The following is a 26,691-nucleotide window of genomic DNA, read 5'->3' on the forward strand; positions in this document are numbered from 1 at the left end:
TTTTATTTTTTGGTGCCTCATATCAGTTAACAATAGTACATATTTAGTGTTAATAATTTGAGACTTTTCAATTTAATTGTAATGGAAATTATCTCTAATGTTTTTAGCTATTCCACAAAAATTGTTACTTTCCTGCGAATAGGAGACTTATTTTGTATTATGTTTATTTTTTGCATATTATTTATGACAATAGCACTGTGGTATAAAAAAGTTTTAAAAAAAGTATTGAAAGATCTTAAAAAAAAAGTCCTGAATTGCCCTGGGCTGGGTCCGTGAGGGTAAACATGTTTGTTTGTGCAGAACTTGCTGTTCGTGGACGAGTCGGAGAATTCAGACATCAAGATAGTGGACTTTGGCTTCGCGCGGCTGAAGCAGGAGAAGGAGCCCATGCACACGCCGTGCTTCACGCTGCACTACGCCGCTCCGGAGGTCCTCAAGCAAGTGGCCAACGAGGACGCGGACGGCTACGATGAGAACTGCGACCTGTGGAGCCTCGGTGTCATCTTGGTGAGAGCAATCAATGATCACTTTCTCCTCTCGTTTAATTTTTTTTCCAAATATGTATTTGTTTGCTGTGTATGTAGATATCCAAGCATATAAGGGCAGGGGGGGGGGGGGGGGAGAGAGACCAAAAAAATCCAAGGTTTTTTTCTTAAAAAGTTTTATAACTTTTTTACAAAATTCCTTCAATCACCTTCAAAGTACTCTCCATTAGATGCAATAAACTTGTCAAGTCTTTCTTCCCAGTGTTTGAAGCACCTCTGGAATCCTTCCACTTTGATATTCTTCAGTGCCCTTTGCGAAGCTGTTTTTACTCCCTCCACATCATCAAAACGCTTACTTTGTAGATTTTTCTTCATTCTCAGGAACAGGAAATGTTGTATGGGGCTAGGTCTGGCGAATACAGAGGGTGGGGAACGACATACCACCCCTGAGAAATAGCGGTTCACTCGTAAGGCCGTGTGTGCGGGGGCTTTGTCGTGATGAAGGAACCAGTCGCCTGATCGCCAAAGTTCCAGATGTTTCCTCCGCACATCCTCTCGCAAACATCTTAAAACTTCCAAATAAAAGTGTTGGTTAACAGTCTGGCCAGGGGGAACAAATCCCTGGTGCAAAATTCCACGAACATCAAAAAAGACAATCATCGTCTCATTCTGAAATATTTGACCTCACTTGTGTTTCTTCTTTTGGTCTGGGAGAGTTGAGAGTCTTCCACTGGCTTGATGCTTGCTTGGTTTCTGGGTCTTACCCGTAACACCAACTCTCATCACCTGTAACGACTTTGGTAAAATGCTGTGGATCACTTTATTTTTTTTTTCAAGTTCTGGCTAAAATTCAATTGAATGTTGTTTTGATCCGGTTTGAGAAGGCTAGGAACAAATTTAGCTGCAACACGTTTCATTTGCAAATCCTCAGTCAAAATCTGCTGGCAGGAGCTCCAGCTCACTCCTGTCTCTTCTGAAATTTCGTCGATCGTGAAACGTGACGATCCTCGTTAATTTTTTGGCTGAATTTTTCAACGTTTTCATCGTTTTGAGATGTTGAAGGGTGCTCAGAACGAGTATGGTCTTCAACACTCATCTCACCATGTTTAAAGCACCCAAACCACTCAAAAACTTGTGTGTGGCTAATAGCATCCTCCTTGAAAGCCTGTTGAAGCATGTGGTAGGCTTCCGATGCTGATTTTTCAAGCAGGAAACAATATTTCAAACACACTCTGTGTTCTTTCAAATCTGCCATAACGACTTCGCAGCTGGAACTGTAAGAGTTAAACATTAACCTACAAACTGACGCTATCTGGGCATCTGTTTAGTGAATGTATCTACTAACCTCATCTAGCGGAAGAGCTCTCTTACTACGTCTACGAATGGCAGCGAGCTCTTGGTCTATTTTTTTTTTGGGTCTTCCTCGTAATTTAACTTTGACTGGGGTGTGTGTGTACATGGTATATAATTTCCAAATAGTGATAGACTTGGTATTGATGAGTCATGTAGAGGACAAAACAATAATAAATATATATTTTTTATATATGTTTATTTTGTGCAGCATCTCACAAAAATTTTCCAATATCTTTTTTAAAAAATTTAGCTCAAAATTTTACATTTAGAACATTTTCATTTCAAGTTAAATTGTTCCCACTGGATGTTAACTGAAAAAGTTTCTCATGGTACTTTGAAATTTAGACTTATTAATGGCAAAAACTTATTAAAAGCGGAAAATTGTGTTTATTAATAGTAAGTTCTATATTTTTTTAAAGTTATTGTGCAGAGCATTTTTTACTTGTACTTGATAACTCTGTATTAACCGTAACATTATTGAAGTCGCAGGCACAGTTAGCATTTCAAAGTATCTGTAAAGAAATAAGTGGACATATTTCTTCACGTACATACAGTGAAAAACCATTTGAGGGATCAGTAAAATATTTGGAAGATGTAGAGAAGTATGAAAAAGAGGGAAATTATATTACAGTGAGGGAAATTTATGCAGTTTGAGCATTACTTAGAACCACAGATACTTGGTGTAGAATACGGTGAAATGAAAAAAAAATGGGTTTTACTGATTTTTTATTTTTTATTTCTGTAAGCATTCCTCCTTCCTACTCGTACTATCATGTTTAAAGATTTGCCACAAGCCTTTTGTTTTTGCAAGTGTGAATTAGTTGTGTATTCCTATAGTTGATTGTGTCACAGTTAAAGTAAGAATGGGGAGTCCATTTTGCAGTACACCATGCTGTCTGGACGAGCACCGTTCCACGCTCGGTCCAGGGATGACAGTGCGGCAGCTGTCATGGCCCGTATCAAGGGCGGAGAGTTCCACTTCAACACGGACGCCTGGACCCATGTGTCTGCCCAAGCCAAGCAACTCACCAAGGGTTTGTTTGACTTAACAACTTCTTGAGACTGTCTTGCCCGGTGCTGAAATTAGTACAGGGCTGTGTGAGGAATTTGTGAAAGGTACCCAGCCTGAAATAGACATTTGCCTCCGTTTATGTTGCAAAAATACTAGCACTCGAGTGTTGCCGCAGTCTTTCCAGAATATCCTAGACTGTTTGGTCATATGACTAGTCCAGGCATCTTGGTGGTTGGAAGCTAGTACGTAAATAGTGTGTAAACTAAAGCCATTCGTGAGGAATTTTATATAATTTTTAACACATTCTGTTTACTTTTTATTGACCATCCTGCACACATTTTAAATTTACGTTAATCATAAGAGCACCAAAATGGTATAAAATTGCCTAACATAAAGCTAGACGACTTGATTACTGACTGAGCTGACGGACAAGTGGTGGAAGACTTGAATCCTACACATCCGAGATGATGTAAGGTTGTTGTGTAACTACGTATTACTTTTAACACCTGCAATGAAGGATGTAAGGGAGAGTATTCAGGTAGACTAGAACAAACGGTCGCTGTGATATGTAAGCAATTTGCTGCGGGTAGCTCATGAGAGAGGTGGGTGGGCAGGTGAAAATCATTTGTGAAAAGGTTTGAGCTTTTTGACATAAACTATTTAAATCATATTTTTTTTTAATATGCCTCATTTTTTTAAAAACTGACTAAAAAGCATAAGATAATATAACCCCATACAGTTTATCAATCCCATTGTGATGGTCCTGAAAATTTATGATAGTGCATTTTTAATACCTATGAAAATACTTGTAATATTTTAAATGAAAAATGTAGGGTGCAGGCATGAAATAATGAGTGTAGGGAGTAGCTGTCAATGAGAAAACTCGAAGAAGAGTTCATTTGCATTGCAGTGCAATAAAAGTGTTGGTGACTTTCATGCATCAATTATCTATTGCATGTGCCCCATGTTTTTCATTTTAAATCTTACTAGTATTTTCATAGGTATTAAAAATTCACAATTTTCAGCACAATATTAATGGGGTTAAGAATTTTAAGCTGTTATAAATCTTTATAAGGCTAGGATAAATTATTTTATACTTTTTAGTTAGTTTCAAAAATGTGGTATCTTAAAAATAAATTTTTATTCAAATAATTATTTTCTGGTTTTTATTCATGTGTGTGAAATTTAGTAATCATTTTTAACTATCTTAATGAGATTATGGCAGATTCATTTAGGAAATTTCAGTTTTATTTCAGTTTCTCTTTACCTGATCATATCTGAAATATATACATATCTTCCAATAATATTTCAATCTCTGTAAGTTGTTATTTTCCTGAAAAATAAAATAAAGAAACAAGAAAAATTGATTTTGTAAGATTTTTGTTCCAATATTAAAATAAATTGATGCAGGATCCTTCTTAGTTACAATTTAAATTGTATGACTCATGTATGGAGCCATCTGCAATAAAAGAAGCTTTCTGCATGCCGACAATGAATAAATGCATTCAATTGATTTATAGCTGTTATTTATTACAATTACTAGCTTTCCCGGCCACACATTGCTGTGGCTGTCTGTTTAAATAGAAAAGAAAGAAGCGAAAGCTTACTTTTTTTTTTTTTTTTTTTTTAATTTATTTGAAGTAGGTACATTTATATGTAGGCTATCTCTCTATGAATCTCACTATATTTCTCTATACATATAAAAATCTCTCTCCCTATCTATACTTCCTATATATAACTATATATCCCTCACTCTTTATAGATCTTTAGCTTTACAAAACAGAAGGCTAACATACAAACATTCATTTTGAACTCAAAAACATATTTTTTTTTACATATCTATTTTTTTTAATAATTTTTACCTGCTACAAGTGTGACATAGGTATATAAAAACAAGTGTGTATTCGAATGCAACGTTGTGTTAAAATGTCATAGCAATCGGTGAAGAACTTTTGGAAAGTAACTATTTTGAACAAAAAACATTTAATTTTTAATTGTATAGATATAAAATTAGCTGCTATTTGTATATATTATATATATATTATCTGTCTGTTCGTTTGTCATCCAATCCTGAGCTATGTTCAGATCCATCACTAACTCATCAGAAAGTTTTTCTATCATACATGGGTCATTCCATGTCAAGTGGTCTAAACATTTTTTTGTGACCATCTTCAATCTTGATGAAATTTGGGGTAAGTCAATACCATTACTTAGGAGGATCTTACACATAATTTCAGTTTGATTGGCAGTATAGTCTGGGTTCTAGAGGCTCCTGCACAAAGATGGTCGTTGCAACACCAGCGTGCGCCTGACTAAAATGGCAAGTTTGAAATGCTATTGTGGCACAACTACAGCAGCTAGCATCCTGAAAATTGGTAACCTAGGAGAACGTTTTGTGCTCTACACAATGGTAAGAGTATCACTTATTCAAAAGGCTTACCTTTATTGCTATTACCTCCCAAAGTTGGCAAAAATATTCATTACCTTAAATTTAGAGCTGACTTTTGCTGTCCATAACTTTACAACAGTGTTGCCTGAATGCCTGTGCTTCTGCTAGCTAATCAAGACCATAGCTGCTGTCAGTTTGCCAAAAGAGCAGCTTATAAGCTTATTAGATTTTGCAGATATTTGCATCTAAACTAGGGATTTTTGTTTTACCCACTGAATTTTACCCTTTTTTAAACTGACATAGCACAAAACTATCTTCTCTGATTGAGTTCTTTCTGGCATGGTTAGAAAGAGCAGCCTTTTTGCTTTAAGAATCGTCTTGTTTTATTCTTGTGTCTCAATGTTGAAGGTAAGAAAATTTACTTAAAAAATTGCCCTTTTTTAGCTACCTGATATAGAACGTTGCGACAAAATCAGCATCAAAGATAGTGAATTTCCAACCACTTAAATAATTTGTACTCCTTAAAATGATGAGGTATTAATATACAAGCAAATTTTAATATAAAGCATAAACCAACTATTTTTTTATTATTGATCATGTAATAGACTAGACATGAAGGGATATAATTGTTTATACTATAAACATTAAATCCTTGCGTTGGTCCATGGTGGCTGAGCCACTACCAGTTCATGGTCTAAAAGATATGCTTCTCTCAATGAAAGCATGAATTGATATCCCCATCGCCTAGGGGTCACGCCCGATAGCCAGACAAGGCCAGCCACGAGTTGGTCTCTTTACCATGGGTTCCCAAGCCCACCAGGGGTTTCCTGCCATGGATCCCAAGCCAGTTGTTGGTTAATGGTTGCCCAGCCAGAGTAATGCATTGTTCAAGTAAAGAATAATGAAATGACCAATGGGAAAACGCGGACGTAATTATTGTTTTACAATTGATTGGAATTTATCTTCAATGTTTGACAGCATCATTTCTGTTAAAGTGTACTGCCTTCTCTTATTTGGTACAACAAATTATCCTGAGATTAAAAAATTTGTTAGAAAAATTTATTAAAATGTTCTGAAAAATTTCTTAAATTGATTCACCACATATTTGTAGCCACCCGGGAAAATTTCCTAAAATGGTTCAACATTGTGTGTTTATTATTTATTTATTTATTATTTATTATTTATTAAAATTTGTGACATGCACACCAACAGCCGAAGCTTTAGAGGTGTGCACAAAACAAGTAATACAAACACGACACATACAAGCGAATAAATACAACATAAACAGGATAATAAAAGACGACACATACAAGCGAATAAATACAACCTACACAGGAAAATAAAGGACGACACAATAACAAACAAAACAAAACAAAACAGCAACTGAGATAATTTTAACTAATTGATCTAAAATTGGAAGAATAAACAGGATTATAAAATTACTCAGAATATTAGGGTAATCATAAAAATTAAAATTTGAAGTTTTTAATAAAATTTTCATATTTATTGAAATTTGAGATAAGTCTGTAAATTAAATCATTATTATTGTGTAAGGAACATAATAGGGATCGAAGGCGGCTTTTGAACTGCGGGACTCGAATACCAGAGTTATCAAGTAAGTATAAGCAATTAATTTTTGAACTATAGCACTTAAACTCAAACAGGGCATCCAGATGGATGCGACGATTTGAAAGAGATTCTAATTTGGGTAATTGATGGTGTCTAGAACTAATTATTTTGAAAAATTTATTTTGTATGGATTCAATTTTGTCACTGTCGGTGGTGTTAATACTGTTCCAGATAACTGAGCAATATTCGAGTTTACTTCTAACTAAGGACAAATAAAGAGTAAGAATGGATTCAATATTAGATGCATAGTAAGTTATATAATTTATTAAATATAAGGTTCTACGGGAAAAGGATACTAAAGAATTAACATGTTGATGAAAGAATAGTTTGGAATCAAGAATAACACCAAGATCTTTTATACTAAGAGATTTGGAAATTTTTGAGTTGTCAAGAAAATAATCATATTTAACTGGATGAATTTTCCTTGTGAAAGAAATAATTTTTGTTTTATCTTTGTTAAGTGAAACTAAATTCATTTTGCACCAATTATCAATTTCAGTAATATCAGATTGAAGAAGCAGACAGTCATTTAAGGAGGAAATTTCTCTGGATATTTTAAGATCATCAGCAAACAGAAAACCAGTAGTATGATGAAGAACTTTAAAAATATCATTGATATAAATATTGAATAATAAGGGAGATAAAGTACCCCCTTGAGGCACACCAGAAGTAGCATGATATAAAGTAGAAGTTTTTTTATTAAGTGAAACAAAGAAACATCTATCTTTAAGGTAACTAGTAAACCAGGTTATATAATTATTACAGAGACCGAAGTTAGAAAGTTTAGCTAGTAAAATGGAGTGATTGACAGTATCAAAGGCTTTAGCCAGATCAAAATAACATGCATCAACCTGCCCCCTTGTTGTAACTTTATTGTATATAGGATTAATAAATGAGAGAAGATTAGTAGAAGTTGTCATACTATTTCTAAAGCCATGCTGATTAGGAGCTAATCTGTTGTTTATTGGAAAGTTAATATGTTTAAATATTATTTTTTCAAAGATTTTAGTAAAGCCATTTAATAATGATATAGGCCTATAATTAAATACACTGAGTTTACTACCCTTTTTATGTATGGGAATAACCTTAGCTATTTTCCATTTAGTGGGAAATACTTGTGATTTTAGACTTGTATTAAATAGATGCAACAATAGAGGCATTAGAATAAAAGAGCAGCCTTTAATAATGAAATTTGGTATACCGTCAGGACCAGTAGACATAGTTGGTTTTAATGATTTAATTCCCCATAAGACCTGGCTTTCTGATAAGAATGATACAGGAATTGAATCGTGAATAATATCGGGATCAATGATACGAGGTTGGTTGGTGGATGGTACATATACACTAGCAAAGTACTTAGCAAAGACATTAGAAAGAATACCAGGATCATTACAGATATCACCATTGACATTAAGAGAATGGGATTCACTATAACCATTTTTCATAACATTGACATATCTCCAGAATTTTTTAGGGTTATTCTTAACCTTATTATTGATACTACGATTCCAATTAGTTTTATCACGCTTAATAAGATTTTTAACTATTGCTCTATATTTAGAGAAAAGAAGGTAATACTGAGTATTATTGTTTCTTTTATAGAGTTTATGAAAGTGTTTTTTAGATTTTAAGGCATGAATTAATTCACCAGAGAACCAATAAGGATGTTTAGAGGCCTTACGTGTGGATAATGGAATGTTGGTATTGATTTTATCACAGATACAAGATGTAAGTTGATCTACAAGAGCATCTACATCAGTGGTGTTATAATATTCATCCCAATTGTGGGTTTTTAGAGAGTTATAAAGGCTTAAGTAATCACCAGCTTTGTAGTTTCTGAAAATAGAATCTGGAGTAAAATTGTGTGAGGTCGCCTCAATAAGTAGTTTAATAAGTAGGGTAGGATGATAGATATCCTCTTTGACCAGAGATTCAACAGCTTTTTCAACCACACAATGGGATAGATTAGAAATACAAAGATCTAGAAGATTATTGGAAGATTGTATTAGGTTGTGCTGAAATAAATCCAAATTAGATATGAAATCAAGCAGGCACTGAGCCTTGGATCTGACATGTGCACGGGCAATATTGAAATAGTGATTTCCTTTCCAATCTATCCCAGGTACATTGAAGTCACCTAAGATAATCACATTATCATGAGAATTAACGAGTTTTTGTTCAAGAGCTTCAAAATACAATGTGAATAGATTAGGTGATGTAGTTGGAGGAAGATAAATATTACCCAATGTTAAGTACTTATTAAAGGCAATTTTAATATTAATCCATACGGCTTCTACTCCACGATAGTCATATAATTGAATTAGCTGAACAGAAGGGAATTTATGTTTGTTCACTGCGATCAACACTCCGCCACCACGTTCCATTGATGAGAGTAGCGGATCCCTATCAGTTCTAAAAATAGAATAATTATCGGTGAAATAATGAGCATTGATACATCTTTCGTTGAACCAAGTTTCTGTTAGACAGATTATGTCATACTGAGTATTAATAAGATTATCAAAGAATTCAACTGATTTTGTTCTAAGTCCTCTAACATTCTGATATGCAATTTCCCATTCATTAAGATTGGGCATTCACTGGGAAGTGAGTAGGAAGCACTCCTCCAGGCCCTGGCATAGAAGTTGCTGGCATAAAAGGTGACGATGTACTGCAGGAACTTGGAGGTAATTGGGTAGAATTACCGAGAGCTTCAGGAGATGAATTAGTACTAACAATTTGGTCTTGATGCAGTTTTCCAAAGAAAGGACTGATTAAACAGCCACTGGGCCAAAAAACAATATTATTAATTCTACTAAAATCTTCTTCCAGAACAGATACATGGAAGGAGGCGTAAGAATTATGCTTTGTCCGGAGCTTGGCCACTTTGACTTGCTTGAGATTTAGTTCGTTGGAAATATAATCTACGACTTCTTGTTCCGTGACAGACGGCTCAAAACGCGTGACAAAGAGAGCTTTTGTTTTTTTTGTAAATAGGTTTAGCAATTGTTTTTAATGTGGAAACATTCCTGATGCCAATTTGCAAGGGATTTTTCTTACGATCCGTGTTAGATAATTTTCTATCGGAGTTTTCATTATTCGTGGACTTGCGTGAATGTTGTACTACGGTGAAGCCGTCTTCGTCGACGAGCTGTTTACCGTTTTTCCTGATGACGTCGTTGGAGACACGCTGAGTTGTAAGTGGGTCACTGGTGCGCGCACTGTTGCCAGATACACCGGATGACTCGACACAAGCAGGTTTCTTGTTTGAGGAGACTTTTTTAACTACTTGACTGTATGAATTAACAGAATCAGTCTTAGAAGATAAGATCTGTTTAATCTGTTGCAGTTCATTTTTTATCTCTGCAGTTTCACTACGAGAGTCGATAAGAAGGGTTTTTAACACCATATTCTCGCTTTTTAACTCGTCAAATTTCATACTGAGGGATTTCACGGCCGAGATTAAGTCTTCCATGGTGGGATCCAGAAGTTTTACCGTCCAAGCTTCACTAGAAGATTTTTGCTTCGATGAACTTTCACTTGCTTTTTCAGATATTCCCGGCGAATTAGAAATCACTTTTATAGATAAGGGCAACCTTTTTAAGGAGGTTAAACTGTATTTCTACGTTAGAATTGTGTTGTGTGCATGCCCCTGCAGCCATGCAGCCAGTGATACCCAGTGACAGCACAGAAGTGTGGCATGCTGCAGGTCTCCTCACCGTCGACCCCAAGGAGCGGCTGCAGATGAGCGACCTGCGTGAAAATGAGTGGCTGCAGGGCAGCAACACGCGCCTGTACCCATCCACGCCGCTCATGACGCCCGATGTGCTCACGGCCGGGTCGTCTGCGCGCTCCGCCGAGATGGGCGTCAAGCAAACCTTCAGCGCGTTCCACAAGGCGCACCGGGAGGGCTTTCGACTGCAGGTGAGACAGGGCGTCGCGTGGTAGTGTTCAGAACTCCCACCTTCTACCTCAGTGTTAGTGTTCAGAGCTATTACCGCTCACCTCAGTAGTAGTTTTCAGATTTATTACTTTATGGTTTATACCAAGGTGATCAAGGATAGATACGTACTTGGCCAGTTTACACCCAGATTCTTTGCAATGGGTAACGTGGCGACCATGCTTTCAGCTGGTGGGTTTTATAGGGGTACCCCTCTTTCCTCCACACACTCATTTTGATTCTCGTCTTGCATCCCCCTACGATTTCCACCAGATGTTAAGTTCTTATTTATTCATTCATTCATTCATTCATTCATTCATTCATTCATTCATTCATTCTCTGAGTTAATGATCCATGGACTGTATACCTATGCCAGCAACACTACCCAAATTGCCTCAGTGGGAACTAAATTATCTAGACCAGAGTTGTAAACTTTCAAATAGTGAATAGTGATGTCCAGTTACAAGAGGTGGCATGAGAGTTTTGTATTGTGTGTTAGTATACCATACTCAGGATTAAATTTTCAGCCTAGCACTCTATTTGTTTGTAGTGAGCTAATGTTTACACCATATTTTGACTAAATAAGATTGGAAAGATATCATTGTGCTCTACTTTTTTAATGTAATTACAACTTCTCTCTAAACTAACCTCTAGAAGACACCATTATTTAACCGCTGTAGCTTCTTTTTATTATTAAACTTGCATACCCTTTCATGAATCAAGGAATAACACAACAGTAACTACAGTGCATATTCCATGTAATTGGAACGCTATTTAATTCTAATGAAAGATTTTCTTGCATTGAATTATGAAACTACGTGTCCTAGTATGTCATCAGTAAGAAAGGCAATTTTTTGTTAGTTCCAAAATGTTCAGGTAAGCATGACTTTATCATAAGAAACTATCTACTCCAAAATGATAACTTGGGAAGGAGTTCAATAGTACCACAAAATGTTCTATCTTGGGTCTTTTTTGTAATAGTTGTGAGTGTATAAACTGTTGTTTGAAAATTGGCAGTTATTTTGTTTCATTTGCGTACAGGAAGTGGTTAATGCCAAGTTAGCGAAAAGGCGCCTTTTGAAGAAATCAACTGACCTTCGCAGCTCTACGTCCAGTAGCTTTTCCAGCTCTAGTTCTTCAGGTGAATTAATAATATAATTTTGTGCATGACATGACATGATGTGTAAGATGAGGTTGGCTGATCATTAATGAAAATTTGCACTTTTCCTCTAAGACACTTGGTCTTTGGCAGGGAAGTAAACAGTCTTGCTTATCAATATTGATTTTAAAAAAAATTTGGGTGGCAATTTATGAGAGAAAATTTTGTGGTTAGAAAACTATTAAATGAAACTACTTTTGCTTTCCTAATAAATGCTGAAAAGTACAGTAGTTGAAACATTGGTGCTTTGGGTGGTTTTGTGTGTATGTAGGCATGCATGTTTGTGTGTGTGTGTGTGCACACATGTGTGTGTAGAAATGCATGTGTGTGTGGGTATAGGCACTTGAATTTAAAAAAATATTTTCATGTAATTTTTATACATTGCACATAAATGTGGATAGATCCAAAAATACTTGAAAGTTAGTTGAAAATAAATGATAAAATAATGCTATTTCTACTGTATTTATCTGATTATGGAAAGAAAAATACCTTACTCACAGATATTTGAATTCTGTGCTTTGGAATTACAATGAACATATGTAAAAGCAAAATGTAATCATCATAATAATGGTACAAAAAAATATTTCACAAATTACTAGTGCTAGGATTAGGAAATAAATATTCACACAAAATAAAAATTATAAAAACTGCAAGAATGTAACACATTTAGAAACTGGTTTTCGCAGTTTATTGAAGGCTGCAAATATTCAGAATTTTGCGACATGTCTTGCGATTGTTAATATATTTTGTTGTGAAGGCATGTTTGTTAACGGCACAAACGTCCCACATTGCAGGCACGCCGGCGACGGTGAGCCACAGCAACTCTGCGGCCAGCAGCAGCAAGATGGTGGGCAGCTTCTCGCAGGACGAGACCCGGGTGTTCAACTTCGGGGAGGCGCGGGTGCGAGAGTACCTGTCCAGCCTGTCGTCGGACGACTCGACCAACCAGCCGCTCACCCCGGCGCTGCTGTCGCCGTTGCCCGTCCCGCGCAAGAAGTGGAGGAGGTCCCGGCCGGACGGGGACGGGGACGGGGGGGCGGAGCTCCGGGCCGAGGCGGGGGACAGACTCGACGAGGCGCGTGCCGCAGGCGCCTCTCGGCCGGAGGGCCCGGTGACCCGGTCTCGCAAGCGTCACCTCCAGGACGGATCCCCACGACCGGACACGGGCAGTGCTAGTGCGAGGTCCCCGAGGGAAAACTCCAGGAAATGCCTTAAGCGCCACCACCACAGACATCGACACCACAGGACTGGCAAGAGAGCGAAACAAATGCCCGCGGAGAGTGCAGACTAGTGCGAACATCGTTTCACTGCACATAAAGAAACATTATTTTAAAATGCTCATTTGTGCTTAGATTTTACATTTCTGTTCGAGCAGAAGGGTTCTTTTAAATTCCTTGCGCACTAAGCAAACAACTGAAAAACTTATTCCTACAATTTTGCATGTAATTGAATAACAGTGATAATTTTTTTTTGTTTTAAAGTATTTATTACTTGAATTGTTACCTTGGTCTATATGAAATCTTTATTAAAGTTTTACATAAACTGTGAGAAAAAGACAAGTGAATGGATATAATTGAATCAATTGTCCTTAATGTGCAACAACGGTGCTTTATAAATGTGCCGGTAAAACAGTAGTTGATATTTTTGAATGGCCAGAATGACTGCGCATTATAAATTTGTACCTGTTTAAGAGAATGTGTGTGTAAAATTAGAATATATATTTTTTTGTAAGAAACTAGTCGAAGCGCACACTGAGATACTGTAGCAACTGGTGTGGTCATTACACAGAAATTACTTTGTGTGGGGCATAGAGACTCATAACGGCAATTAAATTTACTATAAACTTGTGTCCAGAAACATGTTTGCCACAAAGTAAATTTCCTTCCCCCCCTCCTTTTCCCTTTAAATTTTTAATTACAATCGTAAAATCCTGTTATAACATTCCCATTTTTATCATTTTCCTGTTTTGTAAGATACCTTATCCTCGACAATAATTTTCAGGAGTATTTAATGAAGCTATGAAGTTCTTTCTTAGATGAAGTGGAATGAAGCTATGAAGTTCTTTCTTAGATGAAGTGGCAGAATATTCAGGCATAACATCTGGTAGCTAAGTAAGCAGTGAAAAACTTGCCAAACTTCCATTGTTTATTTCAGATTGTATTAAAAAAAACTGTTCTCGCATATTGTTTGCTAATTTATTTCTGATAGATTTCCTAACTAAACAAACAAATATTTATTTCTTGTTCAACCACTCTCAGTTGTGTATTTCATTTAAGTTCTAAACAACCTAAGTAAAGTGATATTACTGTAGTAGACCCAAACAAAGTACATTATATTAAAATGATTTAAACGTTGTGAAGGTAGGTACTGCTTATTATGCTCGTGTAATAAAAAAAAATCTTGGCATGTTTACATGGCAGTGGAGAAAAATAAATGATCATGTAATAAATAGTCTTACTCCATCGTTATTCCTTATTTGTAATAAATAAGTTCTTCACCATTAACACAGTCTCCATGGCATGAGCGTTGGGTACTAATTTCAGTTGTGTAGCCTCAATGTAGAAGTTAACTTTGTACGTTTCTTTAACGGCAGTATTCTGTCAAATTTGCTAGTGTGAGATAAAGGCTGCTGAAAGACCAGACTTTTGTAACCGTTCTTCTTGAACCTCTTGCAACTCATCTTTGGAGACAATTTCATATTTTCTCATGATGTACCAAGTAGCCTTGTAACTACAATACTAAAATATGATGTTTCCTAATGCTCGCCACTTGTGATTATGGTTCGTAGTAGCATCTGCCTTTTTTTATTTGTTTTGGCATTTCAATATTTTGAGGCATTGAATTCTGTTCTTTCTTTTTTTGCAATTGGTATAAAGTTATATTGAAATAGTAAACATTAGTACTCACGTAATGTGTCTTAGTGAGCCCTACCATGTACTTAATAATTTAAAGAGAAAATCATTTTAAATGACATTTGTGTATGTGTATATATACACATATTCTATGTTTGTATGTATGTATATGTATGTATGTGTATGTATATATCTTCTGGTTCTGATGTCAAAAATATCTGTGCCTGGTTAAGTGCTGTTGCATAGAAAGCAGCTGTGAAAATGTTACATAATTGTGTATTGGAGCATGTAAGTCATTAAAGTAACCAAAGTTATTTTTTTATTTATATAAATACACTATAAAATTTTTGCATATTTTGACTATCTAATGATTGTTGTGTATGTTTATGTAAGTATATATAGTAGCAAGTTAAGATATTTTCATTGAGAGATTTATTAGTGTTTTGTCACATGACATATTCCTGTTGTTAATCAATTGCACTGAACTAGCCTTTTTCAAATATGTTTATTGGGAAGGGTTACTGAACCATTTTATATTGTGAAACAGATTTTTTGAATGAGGTATTATGACAGAAGTTGTGTACTCATGCAAACAAAAATATCACGGTGTAGACAACTGATATTCATGTACAATGGGCAAAAATATCTCAATCTCCCATAACTAGAATAAAAGTAATACTGAAAATTTTAAGTAATTTAGTTTTTTATATTGTGAGAGCATTTGACATGAATGCAGGTGTGATGGCTTGACTGGTAGAGATTTTGAAGAAAATTTTTGGTTAAGTGCTGTACTGGTACATCATTCTCTGTCACTTGTAGTCAATTATTTGAAACAGGTGCCTTGTAAATAACATTGTGCTTTCTGCTAAATGGTCTGAAGGAATCTGGTAGATTTTGTTTGAAAAAGTACAATCTGAGTGGATTTGCTGGAAAGACGACTTTTAAGATCAAAATGTAGACTCCATACTTAGTTGTCTACCTATTGCCCTTTCTGTTAAAAGTACTATTTATAAGTGATAAATCAAGGAAAGGACCTATGCAACCTGTACTTGAGATTAGTATGTTTATGACTAGAAGCTAAAATTATTCATAGTTTGGTGGCAATATTTTTACCATTATGTTATTAAAATTTGGCCAGCTGGGATACCATTGTAAGGTTTAAATTGTACAACTGCACCTAGTTTCACAGTCAACTTCATTATGTTAAAAATGCTGAAAACCAAATGTTTTGAAAATTATTTGTTAAGTTTTCACGTTTAATTTATACTACAAACTGTTTCTACAGTCACAAAACATAACATTGCCTTACACTTCATTATATGAAATTGTATTTATTTGTGAGTTGTTTGTACATGCAAATGTAAATAGAAGAGAATGAATAATAAACAAAATATTGATGTTGGGATATAAAATAAAATGTTAAACATCATGGAACAATGTTGTTGCAGTTCGTTTTTTTTTTTTTTTTTTTACATTCTTCAAATACTTAATGTATTTCTGATTATTCAAACATAACCATCTAGATTGTAGTAGACGTATGTATGATAAAAAGCATACGTAATTGATAGCAGAACTCATTTCAATATTTCACTATACTCTATACATAATAAAAATCAAGGGAAAATATTCTCCCTAGAAAACAATCTAATAGCATCAGAAAATGAGCTGAAAAAGACCCAAAAAACTATGACTACGAGGCGACCTTATCCTCGGAATGCCATTGGCTGACACAGGAAGATGCCATGATCGAGGTGCACCTGGGCACCAATGGCCGTCGCACAGTATACACTTTAGGAGCGCCAAAACCCACAGTTCCTGAGGTTAGGATTTTGTTGTTCCAAGTGAAACACAGTGCTCCACAGGAGCAGCAGGTTTGCATTGAATTAGTGTTGCAGTAGCAGCAGCCATCGGTGTTTGCAATGGAAAATATGTCGTGCCGCACAACAACAGCTGTTTTCCATACCCCCATGTACGAGAAATCTTTCAGCCTTGGTGTCGGGGGGAAAAAAAAGGGGGGGGACAGGAGCAAAATGGGAGCCCATTCGAAGTTGACGATCACCAGGAGGCAGGAGGCGAACCAGTCCCAGAGTCTATGGCCACATCCACGCCTATGCAACAGAGTGGAGGCCACAACACCAGGGACACTATGAGAGATGGGTTGGGACAGATTGACCTCATCCTCCGAACTCAAACAGGTTCCCTCTGGGATCATAGATGACCAATTGAATGCTCTTTAATATTTTCCTCTTTCCGAGTTAGTGTGGAGTAACCCCAGGACAGTAACAGTGGAGAGGAAAATGCGGAAAACAAGGGCTCCCTCTGTCGCCCGTGCCACAGGAGGCGTGTTCCGCCCGCTACTGTTGTAAGGTGGTCGACCAATCAGTCCTGCCTCCCGAAGTGAGCGACTACAAACCTGACACGGGGACCAATATCTAGTCATCCTGCCGGACAGGTAGAGAACTTCCATAGAAATCACCCAGAGACATGAGGGGACATGAACCCCGCAACAGTGAGACAGGGCTGTACAAGATGCCTATTCTTGGGTCACGTCATGGCAGACATCAACCGAAAGGAGGGGAGTGGTGGAGCCTACGAAAGAGGAAGATCCCTGCTCTTGGACTTGGGTGAGGGTCAGAAAACCATTACGAGCATGGTAGCGGGTCAGCACTTCATCGACTTGTGCGAGGGCTGGTGTGGTTTCCCAGTTAACATCCCAATGCAACTACTGTCACAGGAGGTCCAGATATTGGGACTCAGCAGCATGTGAATGTGGTTAATTGCAGGGCCTCAAGAAGCAAGAACTGTCAAATGGTATGGTCGGTTGGTAGATCTCCATGGCTGCCTTTGGAAGGGGGTCATATGATGTGGAATGCATTGCCCTCCTGACATTTAAGACCTCCATGTAGCACCGTCACACAATGTACATGTCTGTCATAAGATAAATGGACACGGACTATAGTATACAAGAGTGTAGCTGTACATTTGTAAGTTCATAAGGGTATTTGTATGGTTATAATTTATTTATATTTTGAATATGAAGCACCGGGAAAATTGGTGCGCCATCGGCGGCGGCACGGTGGAGGGGAGCACAGAGGTAGCGGCGAGTCAGTCGGCAGTTGACCCTGGTGCAGTGTGGATGGAGCTCGCCACTGGAGTAGCGAGGCTGCTTCATTGGGCTGGCCTTCAGCTCTACAGTTGCCAGATGCTGGCATTTGAACTGAAGAAGCATTGTTGAAAACGGGCAGTCGCACGGTGCTTTTACAAGTAATTGTAATTTTTATAGTTAGGTCGTTAGTAATAATAGTGTTTCAGAGTTTCTGCCTGTGTGTTATTTGTCAGTGTGGTGTTCCGGTGGCCAGAACAGCCGGAGATAAATCTGTCGTGCATTGTATCTCCGGAACACCCTAACTTGGCCTTAGGTGTCGAACCCCTGACCCTGAGTAGTCTCATGCCCCACTGTATGCTGGAGCAGTCAGTTGTATATTATTCTCCAGCTGGCACCCTGTAAATAGTAATATAGCTTTAGTAACTTAAAAAATGTTAGGGGAGGTAACGAAAACATTACCATTCATGAAACAAAATGTCAACATACCTTTTGCAGAAATTTCTTAGTTCTGGTGTTCCAGGGTCTTACTTGAACCACACTGAATCAATGAGAAATAACATTATAGTCAAATTTTAGAAACCAGATTTGCTAGAGTTAAAAATTTTCCAATTATTATTCAAATATCAAACATGCTAGAAATGACGAAACACCCCACCATTGTTTTACAAACAACCGATGAAAAGTCACCACCTTGATAGAGTAATTAAATAAACACAATATTTTATTTCAAATTATTTAACAAATTAAATTACTTATAGAGTAATAAAAGATTCAAACTTTATTTCAGAAATTTTTATTTTTAAATATTTAATTTTATTGTTAGGTTGTAAGACTGTAGCACCTAAACTTCGGATACGATTGGTAAGGAATTTGTTTCCCTATTCATGTTGCGGAAAATTATGTAGGTCTTTAAAATTTTTTTAATAAAACTTGAGATCCCAAAACAGTTGTCCACTTAAAAAGTTCTATCATTCATTAATTAATTAATTATAAATATATATATCTTATGGACATAATGGCCATAATTTTGCATCATTACTTCCAGACTAATACTGTGAATCTAGTGATGGAAAATCTCTTATATATGTTAATAACAAAAATGGGACCAAGGGGCTTAATATGAAAAGTATTTAATTTGTATGAATTTATTGTATTTCCTAAGAGTAATACACCACAGAGGTGGAACAAATGGGTTAAAGACATGGAGTTAGGTAATGCCAGGAGATGGCTAGCTGTGATATAGGTGAAGTCACTTTTTAATTTCGCCATCGCCATATTGTGTATGCCCAAAACATTGTGGAAACTGTGCTCCATCATGTCTGATGGTAAGAAAGTATGAATTAGATTCACAGTCACTTTCAAAATAAAAAGTCATTTAAAACTGTTTGCACACTTCAGCCATTGTTTTAGGTGTTTAACCAAATGTTGCTTTTGTGTATTTTGAAGTAGTTTTTTTTAATGTTGTTTATGTATATTAGGCTCTGTCGTATTATGATCATTGCCATGCTTTACAGACGAACGATATGAGCACTGCCAGAAAAAAACACTTCTCTCACAATTCACAAACACTCACAAAACAACTGCTTTGACGACACTCAAAGGCGCTCAAAAATTTGCTTTTCTATTAACACAGGGTAGTTGCAAAGACTATTAAAAAGGAAGACAGGAAAGTCAATGCTTTTTCTATGTATCCATATTGACATGCGTGACTTGACTTTGCTGCCATCTATTGAATTTACAAAAAAATCTCTTGATGCGCATTCTAGTGGTGTGTACGCGAACTAGCTACGCCAGCTATGGTCCGGCGGGACGTATGAAATTGTGCAGAAATTTTGAATTCACTCTGTTTCTAAAAATTGATTATAATTTAATTTGATGTATTTTAATGATGGTTCAGCTTTTTCTGAGTAAATAGGTTCTGAAATGCCTTTAATAATAACGGATAGAAAAATTAACTCTACAAAAAAAAAGGGGGGAACATAATGCCTGCATTAATATAATTAAATGTAAAAATTTAACGCTACCTCAACTTTCAAAGTTAAGATTCCTGTGTGAGTGTAGAACTTATCTAGCAAAACACATGATTTTTTTTTATAAACAAAAATACACTAGATTTACCTGCAGCTTCACACGCATAGAAACAGTACTTCCAAATCGAAATTCAGAACCTACATTGAAATTAGCTTGGTGTAAAACAAAGAAAATCTCTGCCAACATGTATGTAACTAATAATGGCTGAAATATTAAATGCTTATTTTTGAATGCTTTAATAATAGAAAAATAAATAATTACACTCTTATACCTCTATTTGCTGCTGTAAAAATTTATTGTAAAAGCATCTGAGTAACCCTGTAATTTACATGTACGAGGGAAACTAAATCTATCATGATAAAAACTATACAAACTATAGGCTACCGTATTTTGGGGTGAAGTGATACAGTTTTAAACTTCAAAGACAGTGTAACACATTGTAAAATATGTTTAGACTATGTTTGTCGGTACTAGTCTTTCAATAAAACTTTCCTGTTTTTTTCCCATTATGAGTTAATTTTTTAAATTTAAATTTTACTTTTTAAAACAATAAAAATAGATTGTATCACTGGAACCCATGGGCGTAGCCAGGGGGGAGGGTTAGGGGTTCAACCCCCGCCCCCCCCCCCCTTAGCACCAAAATTTTAATTAAATTTCTTATTCATCACAAACAAATTTCATATTAAAAATTAATAAAAATTTTACCATTACAATATTTTAATTTAAGTACCGAAAACTGCTAAAATAGCACTATTTTATTATTTTACACCTTAAAATCCAAATTTTCCCGGGGGAGGACCCCCGGACCCCCCCGCCTTAATACGGGGGGGGGGGGGGGGGGGGGCATGCTTCTTAACACCCCCCCATACACAAATCCTGGCTACGCCACTGCTGGAACCCATGTATTGGGGTGAAGTGATACAGACAAAAGTAATGAATTGTGTATCACTACCGTGGAATGCTGAGGTGAAGAGAGGCTATTTTTATAGTTTATTATTATTTTACTGAGTATGAGTAAAATAGGCATGTTAAAGCATATGTTAGCGTAACTGCTGGCTCTTATAGCACATTTTTGTTTCTCATAATAAAAAGTTTAAGCAATATATTAAGTTTGATAGGTATCAAACAAAAAATAATAGTACTCAGTACGTACTCAAAATACCTACTATATATCACACATATTAAAATTGACCAATCTGAACACAGTGTTGACAATCCAAATACCAAAACAGAAATAATCTGTATAAATGTTATAAGGAAACTGCAAACGTCCATAATGAAGCACACTTGGTTGAGGTAGCTTGGAAATGACTTCATGAGGATAAACTACACTTTTTTCTGCTATGTCTGGCCACACAAATGTGTCCTTGTGATTCCTATAATATTTTTGAAATTTTACTTCCACTGTTCTTGCAGTGTTTTTGTGGTTTGCCATCACATCCTAAACCTGAGAATCATAGTGTTTTTCCTTGTTTCTTTTTGAATCTTTCAACTTGACTTTGAGGAAATCTCCCTCTCTTATATGCATGTAATCTGGTAATACACTAGTGTCATTTTCTTGTTCTTCATGAACATCAGAATCAGGATTTTTTTTTTTTCTGTTTCCTCTTCATCAGAGCCAGATAGATCATCTGGATCTGATTCACTGCTAGAGTCCTTTTGGTTCTCAGTTGCTGTCTGTTCTTTCCATAACGCATCTCCTGAAGAATAGAAATGAGGCTCTTTTCCATAGCATTTTCAATGGGATTTGCATCCACGCCCTCATTAGGCAGCTGCTTGAGAACTCATTGCAGTGCAAAGAAACAATGCCTGATTTCCTGAATCCACTTTTGATGTTTTCTGTAGCAGTGTTCTGAATACTGTCCACAAGCTTCTTGAGAAGACAAGGAAAGTGGACTTTGCTTAAACTTCCACGGTTTCCCTGGTTTCGCCAAGAATGGAGAAGTTTTCTCCACTCAGATTTCAGCGGCCGAAAAAAGGCCACATCTAATGGCTGCGCATAGTGTGTTGAATATTTCGGTAAAGGTGTAAAAGTTATATTGTTCTCAAAACATGATCTAAAGACTGCTTGAGAAATGGCTGCTAACATTATCTCCAATCAATACCCTGGGGGCAGGCTGTTTTCGAAGATAGGGTAGTGCAATAGTAAAAAACCACTCCTCAAAATTTTTTTGATCGAACCACCCACTTTTTGTACATACATATCTTGTCCCTGTGGGGGACCTCCATTTCTCCAAGTCATATAGATTTTCTGCTTTATAAGCTATGTAAATAGGAAGAAGAGTTCCTTCTCCACTACAGGAAAACATCAGTGATGTTGATGACTTTGTATAGTCTGTTATGATCTCTGGGTGCTGTTTACCTCTCCTGCAAATAATCTTCTTACTTTTTGGGTCGTCAGTAAGATTAGTCTCATCAAAATTTACAACACTCATAGGATGTACACCACTCATTGTTATTTCAAGGTTATTGAAATACTTGTGACGCCCACCGCCAATGCTCCTCTATGTCGCATAGACCGCTATGCCTCATCAACGTCTCCTAGAGGCGTGTGCACCGAACGCGCTCGTGCGCGCAGCAAAGTGTAGTTCATGCGACGAGGCGAACGCCAGGCATCGAGTGCTACGTCGGCGGAAGGATCCGGCCGGGTGTGGCATATCCCTCCGCCGCACTACAACAAATTAATTTATGTATATTTTTCCACAGGTTTTTATTAGACATTTTCATCAATTAATATTTCAATCCTTTCAAAATCATGTTTCACTGTGCGCTTTGTCCCGAACCTGGCCGGTTCAGTTTCCCGCGAAATTCACACGTTTCCGCGGGAGGGCTGGCGGGGGGAAGGGGGGTCGCGCGCGGCGAGACACGCAGTGTCCTTCAGGAGCTCGAGGAGGCCGGCAACCTTCGCGCGACGTGGAACCATCAACTCTTGCTTTCACCGACATGTAGTTTCAATAGTATTATCTGTTCTTAATCTTTTACGTACAGTTCCGCGGTTGGCCTCAATTTACCATGAGGTATTTCACTTAATTAAATCAGTGCTCCAAGATGAGTGTTCAACATATTACGTAAGTACTGTGGGAAGTTTACGAGACGTTATGTCGGCGCTTCACGCCCCAACTTAGCTTACCGGATAATTAGTTTTGGCCCGCACGGGGCAGCCAGAAGGCGACACGTGCCACTGAACATACTAACGAATCAGTCTCTGGGACATGTCTAGGAGTCACGTAGAGTCGCCGGAGACACGGGCCTACGTGCCACTAGCCCAGTATAATAAATGTTGTGTAATAGGGAAGTGTTTGTTCGTCAACGTATAATTTGTCATGTTAGTTTAGTTGTAACCGCCGCACGGTATCGTGCCACCAAACGTACTAACGAATCAGTCCCTGGGACACATCTAGAAATCACGTAGAGTCGCCGGAGGCACGGGCCTACGTGCCCCTAGCCCAGTATAATAAGTATTGTGTAATAGTGAATTGTTTTGTTCGTCAAGGTATAATTTGTCATGTTAGAGTTTATTTGGTAACTGCCGCATCGTGTGTAAAAGTACGTCCTTCACGTGCATTAAAATCGTAAGCCGCCACTGAGGAAGTGGGCTGGGCGTGTGACTAGTCGATCTGGGACAACCGTTACGACCAGAACGGGCAGCACTATGCAGACCTGCCAACATTCAAATCAAAAAAATCATGAGGACCTCGATAAAAATTTTCAGGCCCACAAATACATTTTAGATATAAAAAACAACAAATGAGAATCTTTAAATTTAAGTGACATACCTGTACATATGTTACATGGTCTCTGCTTCAAAATTTATTTCAACAAATTATAGGTTGCAGATTTTGCAGCCTTCAAAAATTTTTCGTCGAAAAGTTGTTCGTAACACACGCCCTCTTGTGCAGATTTTACTTTTAGCAAACTTTCAAGCGATTTTTCCGACAATGACGATCTGAATTGGGTTTTTGTCTTCTTTACCTGGCTGAAGATCCTCTCACACTCGGCGTTACTATGAGGAATGGATAAAATACCTAGCATAAGTTGAGCTAACTTGTCATACTTCAAACTCCCATCTGTAGTCTTCATCTGTCCAATCAATGACCACTTAGAGTCAATTCTTTCCTGCTTCAATATTTCCTCAGGAATATCTTCTATTTGAAATGAAGAAAATTGTGACTCCAAAACATCAATTGCAGCATCTATATCTTGTCCTTCCATAATTATAATATTTGGAAATTTATCAACAAAATATCTTGCACTAGAAAATGATGCATGGCTTATGTTTTCAATGCATGCTACTTCTGCATGAGCTAGAAATGTACTTTTTAATGGAAATTTGTGTACTATGTAGTCACATGCAGCCACATAATACTGCCTAATTGAACTGTAAAACAATTTGCCCTGTTCAACACTCAAGCCACCCACAATTTTGAATGCCGCACTACCAATAACCAAATCTTCATCCTTTTTTTGATTATCATGAGTGTGATAATCAATCTCCAAAAGAGAAGTAGATGATTTTACTACATCAGCACACACAAATTTTGACATCAAGTTTCGCAACAGGTCGTAAAGTGTGGATTTCAGTTTCTGAATCTGAGGTTCTTGCGACTGTAGTAGTACATTGGTCTTGTCGAACATAGGGATTACATTTAAGAGAAACATGCAAAATGCCTTGTTTAAATCACTTGATAAAAACATGAATTGCCTCTCTTCTCTAGTAAGTTGGGATGACATAGGTCTACCTTTTTCTGCTGGTACCTGAGGAACTGATGTTTTCATTTTAGGTCTGTGTGTTAACTTGATTTTCTTTGAGCTGGTCACATCCATTTTAGAACTGCGCTTCTTTGAACTGTCACGTTTAGAAGCTATTTTACTGGGAAAAGTGAACTTGGAAATGTTTTTTTTATCATTTGAAGACACTGCATGGCTACTGTTTGTACTACTACTACTTTCTGTGTTTGTGGCACTGGATAAAACTGTGAGGTTACTTTGACTACCTTGTTGAGATGGAATTGAACATTCACCTATTTCTGAAACTAGTTTGGGGATTTTGTAGCTCTGAAGTGTGCTCCTGCTTTCATTTGCAAATTCAGGCCGACATTCTACCAAAAAAAAACTAGTTAATGGCTGCCATTGTTCTATCAACCTTGTCAAGCATTTTCCTAACGATAGCCATCGTGTACACACATGTTTGAGGACTTTCCTAGTGTCTACGTCATGCAACATCTGAAATTCTTTTAGCTTTTCTTTCCTATTTACACTCTTTTCCAAGTAATAAAATATATCAATCAAAATGTCATCCACTTTAGATGGAAGACAAGCAGCAGCTTTTTCAGCACATAAGTTTATCAAATGGCATGGACAACCAACGGCAATCAAATTTTCGATTTTACTTTTCATAACAGCAGCCACACCACTTTTATGTCCCATCATCACTGGCGCATTGTCAGTGCTTAGCGCCAAACAGTTTGAAAACGGTATGTTGTTTTCTTTTAAGGTATCAAGTAAAAGATTACCAATATTTACTCCTGTTGAGTTGCCTTTGAGAACTGGTACTGCCAAGAGCCTATTTTGAATTTCGAGCTTGTCTTTACTGTGGAAAGTAACCACAATGGGGTAAAGTTTGCAATCACTTTCATTACTACCATCGGTTGCGATGGAAAATGGTGTATTACGTAACACAGATACAAGTTTCTCATGCGAGCTTTGATCCATTTGTCCCAATATTGCTGCAGATTTGGTCCTCGCACAGCCGTATTTTTTGGCAATGTCACTATCGGGAAACATCTTTCTAAAAAGTGGCCCTGCATGATCACTACACGACAGCGCTAAATTATGTTCAACTAAAAAAGATGTAAAATAACATTCTGCTCGTGTAACACTATTATCACTGTTCACAACAAAATTTAGTTTTTTATTGGAAGCAATACACTTCACGTGTTCGTTGTGTTTTTTTTGTAGCGACATGTTTCACAATGTCTCCTCTTCCACTATGCGATATAGAAAAATCAGCACGGCACATGCTACAAAATGTGAAATTGCTTCCTTTACGTGATTCGAGTATTGATGGAAAGATATAGAACATGCTTTGATGAATACAGTGCATTGTTGTTTTGTTATTGTAGAGACATCTGTGCTTGGGAAATTTTTTTCTCACAAAATTGGAAGTTTTGTATCACTTCACCCTCCTGTATCACTTAACCCCAAAATACGGTACTAAGTTATATTACAAGCTATAAATATGCAAACTTTTATGGAGATTGATTATACAACTAAGCAGTGAAAATGAAGACAGACAGACAGACATTCTGACTTAGAATATTAATGGAGATATTTACACACACATAATTGTATATCTATTCACATAAACAACATTTGGTGTGTCCAATGATTATGTGCGATATATGATGCAGTTGCTGTTCGAATACGAAAGTGAGGCTATTAGCGTAACTGCTCCAAATGCAATTACGTGATGCAGCAGTGTATTACCAGTAATTAAATAAAGAGCAATAATTTTAAATTATTTAGGTAACAGTAGCACAACCTCTTTCGCAACATTTATTTTCTCTAAATATGCTCCTAATGCAGACACATTGTCTCGCACTTCATTGCAGGCAGTTAATTGTACAGTCACCATGGTGAGTAAAGAAATGTGAACGTGAGTTCCACTTTATAACATTGATATCATTAGATCATTGGTATTTAGCTGATAATTAGTACACTTGAAGAAATGTGAGACTT

The 26,691-nt window shown here is 36.9% G+C and overlaps 1 protein-coding gene across 2 annotated transcripts in view; it reads left to right on the forward strand.

Annotated features, from left to right (window-relative positions):
* The window catches only part of LOC134527357 (ribosomal protein S6 kinase alpha-5-like), a 736,083-nt gene extending 719,833 nt beyond the window's left edge, over positions 1-16,250 (forward strand). For both annotated transcript variants that reach the window (XM_063359971.1, XM_063359970.1), the window contains exons 13-17: positions 301-507; positions 2,722-2,872; positions 10,575-10,789; positions 11,847-11,946; positions 12,759-16,250. In XM_063359971.1, coding sequence (XP_063216041.1) covers positions 301-507; positions 2,722-2,872; positions 10,575-10,789; positions 11,847-11,946; positions 12,759-13,255 — 1,170 coding nt within the window. In that variant the 3' untranslated portion in view covers positions 13,256-16,250. The remainder of the gene's footprint in view (positions 1-300; positions 508-2,721; positions 2,873-10,574; positions 10,790-11,846; positions 11,947-12,758) is intronic.
* Positions 16,251-26,691: the final 10,441 nt, after the last annotated feature.

This window comes from Bacillus rossius, chromosome 1 (genome assembly GCF_032445375.1).
Source record: "Bacillus rossius redtenbacheri isolate Brsri chromosome 1, Brsri_v3, whole genome shotgun sequence".
Lineage (NCBI taxonomy): Eukaryota > Metazoa > Arthropoda > Insecta > Phasmatodea > Bacillidae > Bacillus > Bacillus rossius.